The sequence below is a fragment of the Pholcus phalangioides genome, unplaced genomic scaffold (genome assembly GCF_987345545.1).
Source record: "Pholcus phalangioides strain wild (caught in Gottingen) unplaced genomic scaffold, Ppha-v1.0 ptg000011l_1, whole genome shotgun sequence".
NCBI classification, from domain to species: Eukaryota; Metazoa; Arthropoda; class Arachnida; order Araneae; family Pholcidae; genus Pholcus; species Pholcus phalangioides.
Genome location: NW_028301604.1, coordinates 36,805,373 through 36,821,491, shown reverse-complemented (window position 1 = coordinate 36,821,491; position 16,119 = coordinate 36,805,373). Strand labels below are relative to the sequence as shown.

The following is a 16,119-nucleotide window of genomic DNA, read 5'->3' as shown; positions in this document are numbered from 1 at the left end:
ATATCTGTCAGGGGTATCAGATTCTAGGGTGAACGAGTGATACTCGACACCCTTTTCCGTGAGGTACCTAGTGACGGTACGATGGTCATCTTCTGTGGTTGGGAAGACCAGGACCTTCCCGTTCTGAATCTTGGCATCAAATGAATGACTGCAGATAAGATCCAGTTCTGCTGCCAGGATCCTCCACTTCCCATTCGCCGAGACGTAGACAGGAGGGATTTTGCGCCTTTTACGCGCGTGGTTCGTCGTGGTTGGCCCGCTCAGATCAGGAGGCGGGGCTTCTGCGTCTCCCTCAGTGGACGGCTTCTCTATTGGCTGTGCTGGAATGGTGGGCGGAGTCAGGGTTTCATCTATTGATGCCGCGCTTTCCTCGAGCAGCGTCGAATTTCCCGAAGGCGGGAAGGGGACCGGAGAGAAGATCGGGGCACCGGTATCCTCTGGAGGACTATCCGGGGCCTTTTTCTTGTTTGATTTCACTCGCTTCCTGACGACTTCGCAATGGGTCGCGTCCGCGATAACAGTCATGAGATAGAAGTTGTCTATCAGCTCCGTTCTTGCGTTGATTTTCTCTGCCTCAGATGTCAGCTTCTTGGACTTCTTGAATAGTTCATAAGTCGACCTAAAAAGAGAGAAAGTTTTTTTAGGTCGACTTATGAACTATTCAAGAAGTCCAAGAAGCTGACATCTGAGGCAGAGAAAATCAACGCAAGAACGGAGCTGATAGACAACTTCTATCTCATGACTGTTATCGCGGACGCGACCCATTGCGAAGTCGGGCGTTATCATGCGAATGATGAGTTTTTTGTAAGCCGCTGTGCATTCGACTTATCGAGATTTGACTGTACTATCCATTTTCCTGCTGCGCACCGGTTTAAAACCAACCAATATTTCTTAATTTAATTATGACAAATATTTGTGTTTTTATTTGATAGGTGGCAGCAGGGGTCCCAGCTCAACGATGTTTCACGCATGATAAAAAGTTAGAAGGTTAGGAAATTTTCCTCCCGTCACTTTTTTTTTCTCGTCACGGTTTGCAAATTATTTCTTCCGTTTATACACTGGTCCCATGGGCGGAGATACGGGGGGGGGCGTGGAGAGCATTGCCCCCCCCAGCGTTATATATGAATTTACATCATCATCTTGCCCCCCCCCCCAGACTTTTATTTCCGCCTATGACTGGTCCGCGAAATTGTACACTTAAGCTCACAGGTCCGCAAAGTAGAAAAAAGGTTGAAGAACATTGAGTGAAGGCACAGTCTTTTACGTATTCTAATATTTCGCGACCCGGTTCGATCGAACTTTTCGCACCAGTTGAAGTCATGGGCGGAGATACGGGGGGGGGGGCAGAGTCAAACGTGGAGTCGACTGATCCAATGTATATATGTATAGAGGAATTGACATCATCATCGTGCCCCCCCCCCCAGACTTCCAAGTAAATTCCGCCTATGGCTATAGGCCTACGTTTCAGTATCGGGAAATTTAGATTTGAAGATTTCAGCGGATAAAAATACTGCATAGATATTAAATAATAAAGAAAATTATAATTCTCAATTAATAATAACATTATCATAAATACATCAAATAATATCAAAATAACATTTTTTGTAGTGAAAAGCTACACCTGTCAGGAATTGCTTCCTTGATATTTCTTTTCGGTTATAGTATTGTTTGAGAAGATTTTCAATAACAGCTTTTCGTTTCTTATATTTTTGATTAAACCTTTTGCTATTTTGCCCACCGTTTGTTTATTAAAACATGAACTTTTAAATGAATAACTTAAAAAACAGAATATGTTTTTATTGGGATGAAAAACTGTCATTACACCGTGAATGAAACGATTCGCATGCATTCGTGGTGCGTTCTGAAGTCACACAGGGACTTGCCCATATTGCTGGAGGAAATTTTGAGTCCTCCGATATGTAATTCTTCGTCATGTAATCCGCGAATTTCTCAATATTTTTGCCTGTAGGTTGGTACGACGTGAGGTCTACGAAAGCGTCAGAAACATCTTCATCTTTCAAAAATAGCAAGCCGAAACACAAGTGAAGCCACTGAGATTTTTCACAATACTGAGGCCATATTCTTGAAGTTTTCGGTACCATGCTTGGGTCAGATGGAACCGACAACCAGTGATGCTACAGTTGGGCTATACTTCCTTCGCAGCTTTGAGTATAGAAGTTTCGAAGTCAGCAACAACTTCGAGCGGCATGAAATCTTTTCCGCATAACTCAATAATCATTTTGAAGCAATTCACATAAGTTTGACTGGTTTTATCTGGGAGCATATAAAATACCAATGGGACATAAGGCTCATTCTCAATAACATGAATAGCTGATAAAAAAATTTTGGACAGTGAGCAAAAGTACCGTCGACAAATGCTTTACTTTGTTTCCTCAAATAGTTCAAACTTGATTTCGCTGCAAGACAAACAATGTGGCAATTAAATTGCAGCAAATTTTCACCTCGAAATGATCGATACATATTTTTTCTTATATGTTCCCAATTTCTCACGTTGATATTTTCAGAATGACATGAAGCACTAATTTCTCCTTTTATGATTTTTGATGGTTTTTCAGAGATTTTCTTCCGCTTTTCTTTTGACGGCATTCGATATTTGCCTCTCGAGGTGATTCTCAGGTCCGTGGTTGTGAGGTGAGACCGAGTTGAAAATTATTGTACTATTTTCATCAGTGTACAGCTTTGCAGTGAAATTCTTATTTTTACACCTCCATTTGATGCCTTCCTCCGTTTTGCATGCTTTACGAAACTTAAAATTTGAATAGAGAATCAATTTGTTTTCCCTTGCTTGCTGAGAATGAACTCCATATCCGTTGAAAGTAAGAGTACTGAAAAGACACACAGTAAATTATATCTTCTATGGTATAAGTAGAACTAGAAAGACCTCGAAAAGGTCTCAGGTGTCAAGTTCACGTGTATCTCCCTCTTTGTAATCTTATCAAATGTCGCATATTACAATAGGAGTATGAGGAATTACCGAAGCTTGCCGTCCAAATAAAAAATAATCTGGCCTAACAATGATTTAGATAAAGGGTTTACCTGCAATTCTTAGAAATCGGGGGTGAGCCAAAGCCTCCTAGATACTAGTCTCTCTAGGAGGCTTTAGGTGAGCGCAATCGACCTATTTCTTATCAAAAACGGTTCATCTTCGTTGCAATCGACCTACACCACTACCTCCTATATACAAAGCCCCTGCACACGTCACAGCTGACGTGGTCACGTGACTATCCGAAGGCCGATGACCGAGTGAAGGAAGAATCAAGCTATGGCGATGCTGTGTGATATTTCGGATACCGCGTGATTATGAAGAAAATTTGAATCAATCTCTAATTCCAGAGTAAGTATATTTTGAATTTTTCGTTAAATTAATCGTTTAAGCTTGTATATTTTTAAATGAATTTCAGACAACAACACGGTTACTTGTTTAAAACCTTACTTGTTTTTGTAAGTACTGTACTACTTGCAATAGGCCTACCTTGAGGAGTTTCCTGCCTTTTAACGTGGTGAAAAAGTAAAGTCTGGTAGAAATATCGTTAAAAATATCATTTAACCATAGATTTATTTCAAATTTACTATACATATTTTTGATTATATATGCTATCCTGTGACAGTACAAAGCTTCAAATATCTCTAATACTTAATATTTTTTAAAACTTTCGAAAAAAAGAATGCATTAAAATTAAAAAATAATTTTTTTTAGAACCCAAAGTATTTATGAATGGATCTCATCTAAAAATAGATTCCCATATTTCTTGAATATCAAATATTTCTAATTCTTTAATTCGTAGAACTTAAAAATATTGCTGGATTATTTTGAATGACTTGAAACATAAAACATTTTCACAACATAAAATTTTTTGAAGTAACAAAATAAATCATATATAGGCAAAACTGTCATTTCAACTTTTTCCGGGGGGGGGGGGGGAGAGGCAAAGAACATGTACTCAATGAATATATATATATTTGTATATATACATGTGTATTTTTCAAAGCCAAGGGGAGGCAAGCGCCCCACAATGATTCCCCCAAATGATGGGCCTATAATAAATAATATGCATACATAAAATATAAAATAAAATCTATGACATATATAATAAAAAATAAATGAAATAATATAATAAATATATATATAAGTTCTATAAAAATTTTATGAATATTTCTACATTATAAAAATTGGGATATTATATACGAGCAATATATCAAAATTTTTCATGGCTACATCATTACTTATTCATGATACTTTTATGAATAGTTACTATGCTTTTAATTTCTATTGAAGTTTTATACACTTCTATCCTGTCTCTGGAAATTCTTTCACACAGTTCAGGTTAAGAACCTCTGCTGTAAGCCATGACTTGCAATGAAAATAAATTGTTCATACATTTTAAGATTCACAACATTTGATAATTTCTAATTTAAAATGTGAAATTTAATTTTTTTTCAATCTTTCCATTTCATGGAGAATAACAACATGCCTTTCAAGTGTTGTGTTACCAACTGCAAGGGCAATTATGAAACTGGGTCTAAGGTTTCAGTATTCCGGTTTTCAAAAGAAGAGAATCTGAAAAGGAAATGGATCAAATCCATACCGCGAAAGGATTTCGAACCAACCTCAAGTTCCAGAGTAAGTACTGTTTCTGGTGGTATTTATATATCATAAAGTTGTTCTATTCAAAGGTATAGGTCTGAGGACAGAGAGCCTCTTTGAAATTTTGTATTAGTTAGTTGCATGATATTTCATCTTTTCATACATCCTTAAAAACATTGTTAGAACTGATATTTATAGCTTTTACAATTCACAATATTTCACAAATTCTTATTCCAAAGTTAAAATTAAATTTTTCCTTAATTTGCTTCAGAAATTATTTCTTGGTAGTCAGATTTCTTCGAATAACATTAAAGATATGGTAAATTTTTAATAAAATACAAATTTGTTGTACTATAACAAAATATTCATTATGATAGTATTAATTTTTAAATAATATAACTATAGATAATTTATCACATGCATTAAATGTCACTTGTTACAGTTACTAGTTCTCTGAAGGATTTTTTGTTTCTCACTCAATTATGTTTGTATGGATAAAGCCAAAATTTGAATACCAAATTCTTTTCAGGTTTGCGAGCTGCATTTTATCGAAGAGGATATTGAAAGGAAAGTGTCGTATTATGATGACTGGAAATTACCTTGCTGCTAGCCTTCCTCAACCTCGGCCCAGAGATGGTGCAGTTCCCTGTGTTTTCCATGGATGTCCCTTGTATTTGTCCACACCTTCTACCAGCAGGGAAAGTCCATCGGAAAAAAAATCTCGAATTGAAAGTGAGCAAATTGCTGCTGCCATAGAGAAAAGCAAAGCAGAAGAGCTCTACAATAAAAGATTTTCCTATAGTTCTTTAAATGAACTGAAAGACTGCTTGAAAAACTGTCCTGTTCCTAAGGATTGGGATGTTCTTGTGAAGGAAGAAAATAAAATTTTCATTCACATCCAAGCAGAACCAATTCCGATAATACTTTCCTCAGTTGTTGTGGATGAAAATTTGATGGTTACTGCTTTTCATAAAGATTGCAAACTGACCAGCGTTAATCAGTGTGCATTACCTACAAAGCTAACTGATGTGAATATGTTACATAAGTTTCTGTGCGATGTTAAAAACTCCATCAATGAAATGTGCCAAGATGCTTCAGCACTTATTCAGTCAATCTGTGATATGCTTCGAACACTCGAACAATATTTAACTGAGCAGAATGTAAATACAGAAATGATTCAATTTATTTCTGAGCAATTGAAATTGATAATTTGTCACAAAAACCATTACAGGTACAGTGGAAATTTTTTAATTTTATGTGTGTGTTGCCTATTATTTTCCATATCTCCACATGCGTACTAATTCTTACGCAGCAGTAACTATATTATTTTGCCACATTTATCTACCCTGACAAAGCTATGTTCTATGTATGATGTAAATCCTAAAATTGAACAGAATGATGAAAATGTTTTGGCTTATGCAAAAGAAAAATTTGCATTGTTTGGTGAAGATAAGCATGTTTTACTTATCGATGGATGAAATCCACATAAAATCATATTTAGACTACAAGGGTGGGAGTATTTTAGGAATGCATATAATAACGAAAATTATTGTAAAAAGAGGAATGATGCACCCAAGACTTCTAAGTTGGACAAAAATAAATTAAATGCAAATGAACCTATAGATTCTGAAAGTATTGGAAATTCATGTCCAAGTAATGTAAAAGAAAAATAGAGACACTTTTATAATAGTCGAATCGTGTTATAATGAACTTGAAGAGACTGGAGAAAGCGCTTTGTTAAAACAAAATTCCATTGTAAAGTAATTCCAGGTTTTTTTCATTGTTCCTATGTAAACTTATCTGGGAGATTAGAGAAGTGTTTGTTAAAACGAGATTTTTGTTATAACGTTTTTCGTTAAAACTGGATTTGACTGTAAATTCACATGAACATTTTTTAAATCATGTTATTTTGTACACAATAAAAAAAATGTTTGTAGTGTGAGTGTGTATTTGTAATAAATTTTTTCTGAAGTATTTTTGATTTCAGTGCTGCAGAAATGGGCATATTGCAAACTTTTAATGACTATTATGAATAAGAGCATGTTATATGAAATTTAGGAATAGCATCTCTCTTTGGATAATACTAAAGTTTTTTTTTCCAAATTGACATTGGAATACTTGATTACACGGAATTATTCCAAAATTTCGGTTTCCAGGAGTGTGAAATGAGATTGTTTACAAATACGGAATTCAGATTTATATACGTAAAAAAATTCAAACATCAAAAGGAAACTCCTACGTAAACACCTATTATGAGTATATTGCAAACTTTAATGAATATCACGAGAAATACCATATTTTTAAAACTAAATAGGCCGTTTATAATTTTAGCAGAAGCATGTCTTTGGCTACTAATAGATGAATAAATCTAATTGAAAAAAATTCCAATTAAGGATGGAAGAAATTAATGTACACACAAATTATGGAAATATAAAATTTAGATTTACGTAAAAAAATTACGTCTAAAACAGTGTTCCCCAAAGTGGGCGATGAAAGCAACGGCTGTAACATAGGATCCTATGGGTTCGCTTGAGTTGGGGGGGGGGGCGATGAGAGAAAAATTCTGTAGAAGGGGGAGGCGATGGGACACCACAAAAAAAGTTTGGGAAACTATGGTCTAAAAGAAGAGAAAATTAACTAGATTAACTCGTGAGCAAACGCTCCTGTAAAGGGTGTTTCTAGCAATACCATAAATCAGACTCGGCCTTCGGGTGGGTGACGTCACAAACGGTCCTGAGGCTTTGTATATAGGAGGTAGTGCCTACACCCATAGGTGGAACTATAGGAATACAATAGATACCGTTTATACGACCTTCTTGAATAACTCCTGCATGGGATTTTCACATTTATACGACGCATAGTGCAGTATTTTACCCAAAAACCTGGCTAAAATTATTTTTACATTTTCAGTGCAGTATTTTGAGCTGATATGTCGACTAATTATCTTGATTTAAAAGGTATCCGACTACGTTGAAAACGTAATTTTGGAAGAAAATATAGATTTTCATTTTTTATAAAAGCCCTATTTGTTGTAATTCCAAAACGGGCCTTGTTTTGTTTATATGATGCTTACAATCAAAGTTACGTTCATTTTAGTGTTACGTTTTTACATACAAGTGAAACGACTTTAAAACGACATAAGTAGAAAATAAAGACTTTAAACGTGTTTTACGAAGAATGCTACTGTTTAACATTTTACTTGAGTTTGTGACATGATTTGTAAAAATCTATTCATTGCATCATTACGAAATTTTAATATGATATTTTACTATATATTGTAGAGGTTATGAACCAAAATCTAAGGTCTATCACATATATTTTTTGAATTGCAGTGTTTTATAGATGAAATGTAGGATGAAATTTCAAAAAATTCACATGTACATAAACGTATTTGGGTGTAACTTATGAGCATATCATGCAATCCTTTAAATTTTGATTCATATCATGCAATCCTTTAAATTTTGATTCATATCATGCAATCCTTTAAATTTTGATTCATATCATGCAATCCTTTAAATTTTGATTCATATCCTGCAACATTACAAGCTAAATGTACTGTGAAAACCACAAAGCATTTCACTAACAAAATTTTTTCCAATCGTCTTTCGAATATTACGTGAATTTCACCTAAAATTTGACATAAAAACGACTTTTTCATAGAAAATGTCATAGGCAGACCGAAATTTGTCACTGTTTTTACCATTTGGAGACACTTTCTATCAAAAACGTGACAAGAAAGGTATTCGGATACCTTAACTATCGTTAAAATACTAAAAGAAATAATTTTGCGGGATAAATTATGAAATATGAACATATGGCAGTATATTTTGACATAAATTATAAATTCCCCCAATGATGAGGGAAATTCCTTAATAAAGAAGAAAAATTCAATCGATGTAAATAATTGATTTAAAATTCTTATAAAATGCTAATAATAAATTGGGGGGGAAGGTAGTCCGTTTTTTATTTTAATAAAAAATAAATATTTTCCCCTCTATACAAAATTATTCCTTAAAATTTTGGAGACAATTTTTTTTTACTCTCGAAAATTATTTTTTCTGATGTCACTGATAACAATTCCTTCCTGTAGATTTTAATGTTAAAATTTTTCATTTATACGATAAATAACTTCAATTATGTTGACTCTTACTGGAACGCCAACATGGCTGGAGATACAGGGGGGGGGGGGATGTGGAAATATTTGAATTCCTTGAGCTACGTTAATAATTTAGCGTAGTTTGATTCCTCAATTTCGTGAGAAATTGTAAAAAATTAAAAAAATAAAGCGTGTGAGGCACTACTAAAAAGTTCGGTTAGGCTTCCGTGGACGCATCCGCAAATTTACATATAAAAGAATCTATTTTAAGGCTTGATTATGTGCAAACATTATTACATTGTTTGAATCCATCTCTATTAGCCGAGAAGTTGCGTAATCAGTTCTCTGCCGAGTTTAAATTGCATTCGAGATAAAATGAAAATTTTTCCACTTTAAAATTCTGAATGTCACTGCTGGAGAAGTTCCACACAATTTTGATAGACTCCATTTGAAATCATATTTTATTATTGTCATAGATTTCAAGACAGTGCATTTATTAGTAAAAGACACGGGCAAATAGACCCGTGATACACGTTACTAAATAGCACGAAAGCATGCCACTTTCGTGCTACTGAGTAGCATGTGTATCACGGGCCATATGCGAGATGAATATTCTTATTTATAGTCGTAATTATCGTATTATAGTTTTGAGTTAAGAAGATAGTTTTAATATTTGATTTCAATGAAAAATAAAAATCCAAGTTGGCTTGATTGAAAATCTATTGAAGAAAACAAGACATTTTCCAAAAAATCGAGATGGTAAAAAATACGTGAAGATACGGGGATGTTCCGAGAAATACAGGACGTATAGTCATTCCACATATATCAGCATAATTGGAAAACAATTTTATTATAATAAGTGTGTAGAAGGCTACATGGCAACCATAGAAATATTATAAAAAGTATAAATCGCATTTTTCAACTTTACACAAATTTATAGCATATTATCGGTAGGGTAACCACGTGTTCCTTATTTTTACGGGACATTCTCGTACTTTAACGTAAATTTGGCCGTTCCGACTTTTTTTATACAATTTTCCTATTCATTTCAACAATGCTAATTTGAATATAAAATGTTTAATGAAATTGTGAATGAAGGAAATTTTCATAATTTATGAAATATTTTGATAATTGTGGCTATAATTATTAAATTCTCATCTCGTGTATTTTCCATATTAAACATTTTTCGGTCAATTAGAGTTCAATTCGCCGCGATTTCTAGTATCCCGTCATTGCTCACCCCTTGTTAGTTTTTCAGAAATTTTAAAACAGTTGGTAATTTTGCCAACATTTTCAGTGATGTACCGTATTTTTCTTTATGTGTATGTATTGTTTACATTTTTTGTTAATTGCATTTTTAATTGGGTTGCTATATTTTTGAAATATATGACATCCCTATTTTTCTGGACATCTTTTTCTCAGCCACCTCGTTGGGCAATTTGCCTGTTGTGGCGTTGTATTTGTATTTGTAAAATTCTAATTTTCCATATTTTTCTAACGAAATATGGTCACCCCACGCCATGATGAATGATTTTTTTCTCGTGAAATAACTTTTTTCTACAGGGATTTGTAAAAGCTCAAAATGTCATTTGATCATTTTTGTCGCACCACGGTCATTTTCTGCACACGAAGGCTAATTAGACCAGAACCTACAATTTATTGCCGATTCCGAACGACTGACTTTTTTTCCATACTTACCGAATGGTTGCTACGCTAACCAATCGATGTGGGACTCTGTGGTAGCAATCTTTTTCGGTGGTCATGTTGTTGTTTCATTAGTTATAAACCACTATTGTCCCTGAAAACGGGACGTTTGGCCACCTTTTATGAATCTGTAACAAAAAACTTTTCTTTTGCACTGGATGATACGAGCGTTTAAAATGCGGCCAATTCAGCCAGGTATCTGATATTTATGACTTATTTACTCTGAAAATTAAATTCACTTGGCATTGTTTACGAGCTTTCACCAAATTTATACGTAGGAATGGGGGAGGGGGGAGTTCCTTTTTCAAATTAGAACTTTTTTCTGTTATTTTTTTCCTTGAAATTAAAAAAAACAAATGTCAATAACGACGCTCACATACATAAAAATTGAATAATTTCCCAATTGAATGGACATCTTACTATTACAAGATTCATTGAAAGACTGGTTATTTATGGAGATGAAGATTACAAGGAAAAAAATTCATCACTGCCCCCACGGGGACTCTAACCCCGGTCTCTCGCTTGCCGGACGAGTGCTCTACCATCTAAGCTATGGAAGCAGATAGAATATTTCAACCTTGGAGCGTATATATATGATGAATTTTCTTCCTTGTAATCTTCATCTCCACAAATAACCATTCTTTTGATGAATCTTGTATTGACAAGTGGAGAGGACGTTTCTATATGAATATGGCCATCTGCTTGGCCTTTGTCATTCACGAGCTATTAGTTGATTGTTGACGCCGTCCTTGTACGGTGTCTTTCAACACATATATACGCTCCAAGGTTGAAATATTCTATCTGCTTCCATAGCTTAGATGGTAGAGCCAGGGCCGTCTTAAGAACACTATGGGCTCCCGGGCCAAGTGATTTTTCTCAGGCCCCCACCTGGAAAATTCTTGAAAATTTCAACCAGTTCTAACTTTCGTGAGGCCCCTCTTCTCATGAGGCCCGGGTGGGCCCATGCGTTAAGACGGCACTGGATAGAGCACTCGTCCGGCAAGCGAGAGACCGGGGTTCGAGCAGGGCCGTCTTAAGAGTATCATGGGCCCCCGGGGCAAAGTGGTTTTTCGGAGGCCCTACCTGGTAAATCCTAGAAAGTTTCAACTTTATCTCATTTTTGTGAGGCCCCTCTTCTCTTGAGGCCCCGGGCCGTGCCCGGGTGGGCCCATGCGTTAAGACGGCACTGGGTTCGAGTCCCCGTGGGGGCAGTGATGAAATTTCTTTCTTGTAATCTTCATCTCCACAAATAACCAGTCTTTCAATGAATCTTGTATTGACAAGTGGAGAGGACTTTTCTATCTTACTATTGGTTTGATATGCTGTCATATTTAAGTTGTTAAGTTCTCACGAAACTGTAACGACTGTTAACTGTAATGAGAGAGAGACTAAGTTTTTTCTATGTTATGTTATCGAATGGCCTGTAGCGAAAGTGTTTGTGGAACACTGAACTAGTCATCGTCTGATCGAAATCGTCAAATATGATTACATATTTTAAATATAACGGATAATAAATTTTCGACTTACTTTTCTACTCATTTTCATCAAGTATTTATACTACTGCAACTGTCTTTGGAGTCTAGTGCGAAAACAGCTTGTGAAACGATGTGATGGGCTGAATTTTAAATATTGTGTTCTCCACAGGAACTTTTTGGTGTGCGAAAACGCTAAGTTATGAAAAGAATATCTGAAGAAGTTAGCGGCAACTCTTTCTGATCTCCAAGTACCCTAGTGACATGAGACACACCGTTAGAAACTACCGTCTGAATTGATATTACAGCTATACTATGGTATAACGTCCCCCATCGGGACCGAATAAAAATGACTTCATCAGCGGGGTGACATAATAACGAATAAATTTTTTTGCGAATTGTACTAGCAGGAACAAAAAAAACTGACGCTATAGGCGGAATGACGTTAAACGTGGTCAACGTTATACTAAAGTCTTATTGTATAATGTTACTCTCAAGATGTTTTGTAAAATACAGCGGCTCCCTGTTTGAAAACCCTATCAATTGGATATCCAAGTTTTCGTCTCGATGAACTAAATTAGTTCATAATACGATTTGAACGGTATAAAAACGATTTTAAATAAACTGAAAAAAAAAGAAGATTTTTTGCTTCCATCACATACTAAATTAAATGTTACATAATATCTATAGTAGATGGATTACAGAAACAGAATAGCAATTCAATTATAATGACATGACATGAGGGATGGCCCCCTTGTTGTGAAAGTGAACAATAGAAAAAGATTTGGTCGCACAGGGCACGTAACCGTTGTTCCCGCACAGACGGGATGTATAAATCTCGAACATTTTTTACATTTGAAAAATTCTGATTCATCTACAACGGAATCCCTGCACTTCATACACTCCATGTTTACTATGGTTTTCACCTTCAGATATCTGCACTAGATGTCGACACTATCGTTCTTTGTTATTATCGCATATGCTTATACTTTATGTCACATGTATCAATTTTAACGCATGTTTTTCTAATAATTAACGCTATTTAGGTACTTGTTTGGTTCATTAGTCCAAAAATTTTCATCTTTCATACATTTTCTGATAAATATAAATCCAAAATAAAATTAAATATAGAGAGAAAATTTTAGCGTGTTTGTTAACATTGGCGGGGTTGCCAGATGATTTTCGGAGATAGTACCAAAATTTCACTTTTATCCTTATATTGTCGTCATTAGTGCGGATACGTTCTTGATAAGCATGAAGAGATAGTACCGCCCAAGTGTCTTACTCAAGTCTTGAAAGTCGGTCAATATAAAAGGATTTAGTTAACATCATAATTTTGAAAAAAAAGAAAAAAAAAATTATTGTGCTTACGGTGTGGATTCAACAAACACCATCTTTCCGCATTAATTTCTCTTCTTTTTTGACACCATCGAAATTACAAATACAAGCACAAAGGCCACACCAGGCAAATTGCCCAACGAGGTGGCTGAAATTGATCTGTATGTTTGAACCATCTGTTGTGTCAAAAGCACTTTCGATATGAGAATTTTAACGCAAAAATTCAATATTACTCGTCTGTAATTCATATTTTGGCAACTCAGATGTTACCCTTATATTTGAGTAATAATTCACAAACGTGTATGAATTCATTAAAAAATGTTTCCACTATGAGCCTAGGGTAAAGGGAGCCGTGGATGAAAAAAGTTTGACGTACACTGCATACGGCGATGACGATGAATGTCATTATGTATAAAAAACAACATACAAAAAGACCATAGCCGTGGGTGAATGAACAGTGATGCTAAAATCATGGCCCTCTCTCCCCACACATCCTGCCGCAGGGTCCCGAGTCTAGCCTCGTTGATGGTCCGCTGCTGTAGTGAGTTTATAACGTGACAAAAAAAGATGAAAGTCGTCTCGGGGCCATCACACCAGAACCAACACATCTTTGTGGAGGGGGAGGGGGGTGGGCTATGGCTCCAATAATGACTTAATCATTAGCAAAACCACTCTCAGGAGGATGCTGGATCTCTTATGGCCGGGACCTGACTACGGCGCGGTTCTAGGCGGTTGAGGTTGGAGGGGAAGGCATCATCTATAGTTTTATTCTGTCAACGCACAGATACAACTGCAACCGCTGAGCGCGGTTTTTTCAACCAGAAAATCCACATTTTTTTGGATGGTTGGGGAAAGCTGCCATCATGTATTGCAAAGGTTTGAACACCCTGATGACGGTTCGGCTAGACCTGCGGTTGCTGTCTTCCATTGTCTATTAAGTGGTTTGACAAGTAGGGTGATGGGATTTCGGATGCACTGGACAAAGGAATTGCTCTCCTTCTCAGGTTGTCATAAAAATGAGGGGAAAAGACAAATTCGAAGAACTGTATGGTGTAGTTCTATTCGACAGAAGCTAATTCTTTGTTTGGCGCTTTTGCACTGATAACAATAAAAAAAACCAATGAAGAAAAAATTAAATTTTTCTAACTAGTGAAATTTTTTTGCTTTCCTACATGAGCATACATTAAAACTCGGTTATAATGACATTCATAAACTAACGTGATTACGCTAAAACCGAGATGTATATTTTAGAACACTTGAATGAAATGCATTGGATCCCGATTATAACGTTCTAGCAAAAAACCAATTAGTACCTCATCCAAAAAAATAAAAAATTGCCAGGAGGCCCAACCATTTCTAATAAATTCATAAAAAATTATCAGAAATAAAAATGATTAGACATCTGAAGGAATAAATTTAAATATTTGCAAATTTTCCGTATCAAACTTTTGAAACATTTATTAAAAGCCTAAGTATGAACCGGGGAGGAAATATGTCCCCTAAGAGCTGCATTGCGTGTGTTTTGCTTTCATTATTCTGTTTTTTTGGTATTTATTTTTGTACCGTATATGAATGTGGCTGTCTATCTGTTGTTTTTGCAATTAAAAAAAAACATCTAGGCCAGCGGTTCTCAACCGGTGCTCCGTGTGAACTCCCAAGGGCTCCGCGGCCCTCGAGGAAAATAAAAAAAGAACCAGTAAATTTGAAAAAATAATTATTAATATTTTTTAATAAAAATAAATCAGTAAATTTGATGAATAAATAAAAAATAGGCCTACGGGGCTCCGCCATAGAAATTATATACTGGAAAGGGCTCCGTGGGTCAAAAAAGATTGAGAACCGCTGATCTAGACAAAACGTTGTATGCGGGTAATATCGAAGAGTGCACTAAGACAATTTTCACACCTACCGTTCTTTCCAAGCAGTTTTTGATTTACAAAGCCGCAATTAGAGAGAGCGGGTCCACTGTATCGAGTGCTGAACTAGAGGGGGCGCCGAATTGCCCCTTTAACACCACTCCTTCTAACCTTTCCTTACTATGATTTTTGTACAGTACATCTCTTTCCCTGTTATTCGTACCAAATTTCATTAAAATCTGTCCATTAGTTTTTCAGAAATTTGACATAATGTGCTAATTCCCTTAATTTTGCACGCGAATGTATTTGATGTACGAATTGCAATCATATTTCACTACAGTCGTCGTTAGATTAGCTTTGGACAGCGGAGTTGCACGGCGTTACCTATCGTGTAATGTCGTTCGTTTTATTTAGCTAGTTTTATACAAGTACAGTAAAACTTTGTAAAACAATTAAGGACGGTATAAAAGTTCTTTTATTAAACTTTTGCAACCAATGAGCCTAAAATACATTCACTTGAATGTAACGAATACACTTATGGATTGCATTTTTCAAATTTTATAAATGAACTTTTATCAAACTCCCGTCGTATTATGCATATTGTTATAAAATGAATCGATTTGTTTCATTTATTGTTTTTGATGAATTAGAGCTAAACAATTTTACATATCGTAACTATGGTATGAACTCGTATCTTATGACTATAATAATGCAGAGCCCGGATGTTTATTACGTATAATGTAATCTCTTCCTTAACCGCTTTGATTTCTCAAGCCATATCTACGAATAATAAATTGGCGTATTTCACATTACGGGACATATTATTCGAATTTTTTAATCTAAAGATCATACAAGGGAAAGAGTACCTTCTAGAGTTCTAGTATAAAAAGGGTTCCCGCTGCAACATTAAATATTAATGTCTAGGATTCCGCTATTGCACTGAAAATCGCACGTTTAGCTGCAAGGCCACAAGGAAGGAAAACGTGTCTCTTGTCCCCCTGGGGTGTAATGTGATAGGCCTCCTCATGGTGCACCCTGGGTAATGCT

General features: G+C 35.5%; 2 protein-coding genes across 2 annotated transcripts in view; both read left to right on the top strand.

Annotated features, from left to right (window-relative positions):
• LOC149080388 (acetyl-coenzyme A synthetase, cytoplasmic-like) overlaps nucleotides 1-16,119 on the top strand; it is a 1,034,375-nt gene that overhangs the window by 34,307 nt on the left and 983,949 nt on the right. The window lies entirely within an intron of this gene.
• On the top strand, nucleotides 4,244-6,511 carry LOC149080401 (THAP domain-containing protein 11-like). The gene is made up of 2 exons (XM_089238650.1): nucleotides 4,244-4,642; nucleotides 5,136-6,511. Exons 1-2 carry the CDS (start codon nucleotides 4,475-4,477, stop codon nucleotides 5,214-5,216), a joined length of 249 nt encoding a protein of 82 aa, XP_089094776.1. The 5' UTR covers nucleotides 4,244-4,474; the 3' UTR covers nucleotides 5,217-6,511.

What these genes read in the sequence shown, in the direction of transcription:
- LOC149080401 (XM_089238650.1), top strand. Translation starts at nt 4,475, where the DNA reads ATGGAGAATAACAACATGCCTTTCAAGTGTTGTGTTACCAACTGCAAG. An exon ending in AACCAACCTCAAGTTCCAGA is followed by an intron (nt 4,643 to 5,135) that starts GTAAGTACTGTT and finishes AATTCTTTTCAG; the next exon opens with GTTTGCGAGCTGCATTTTAT.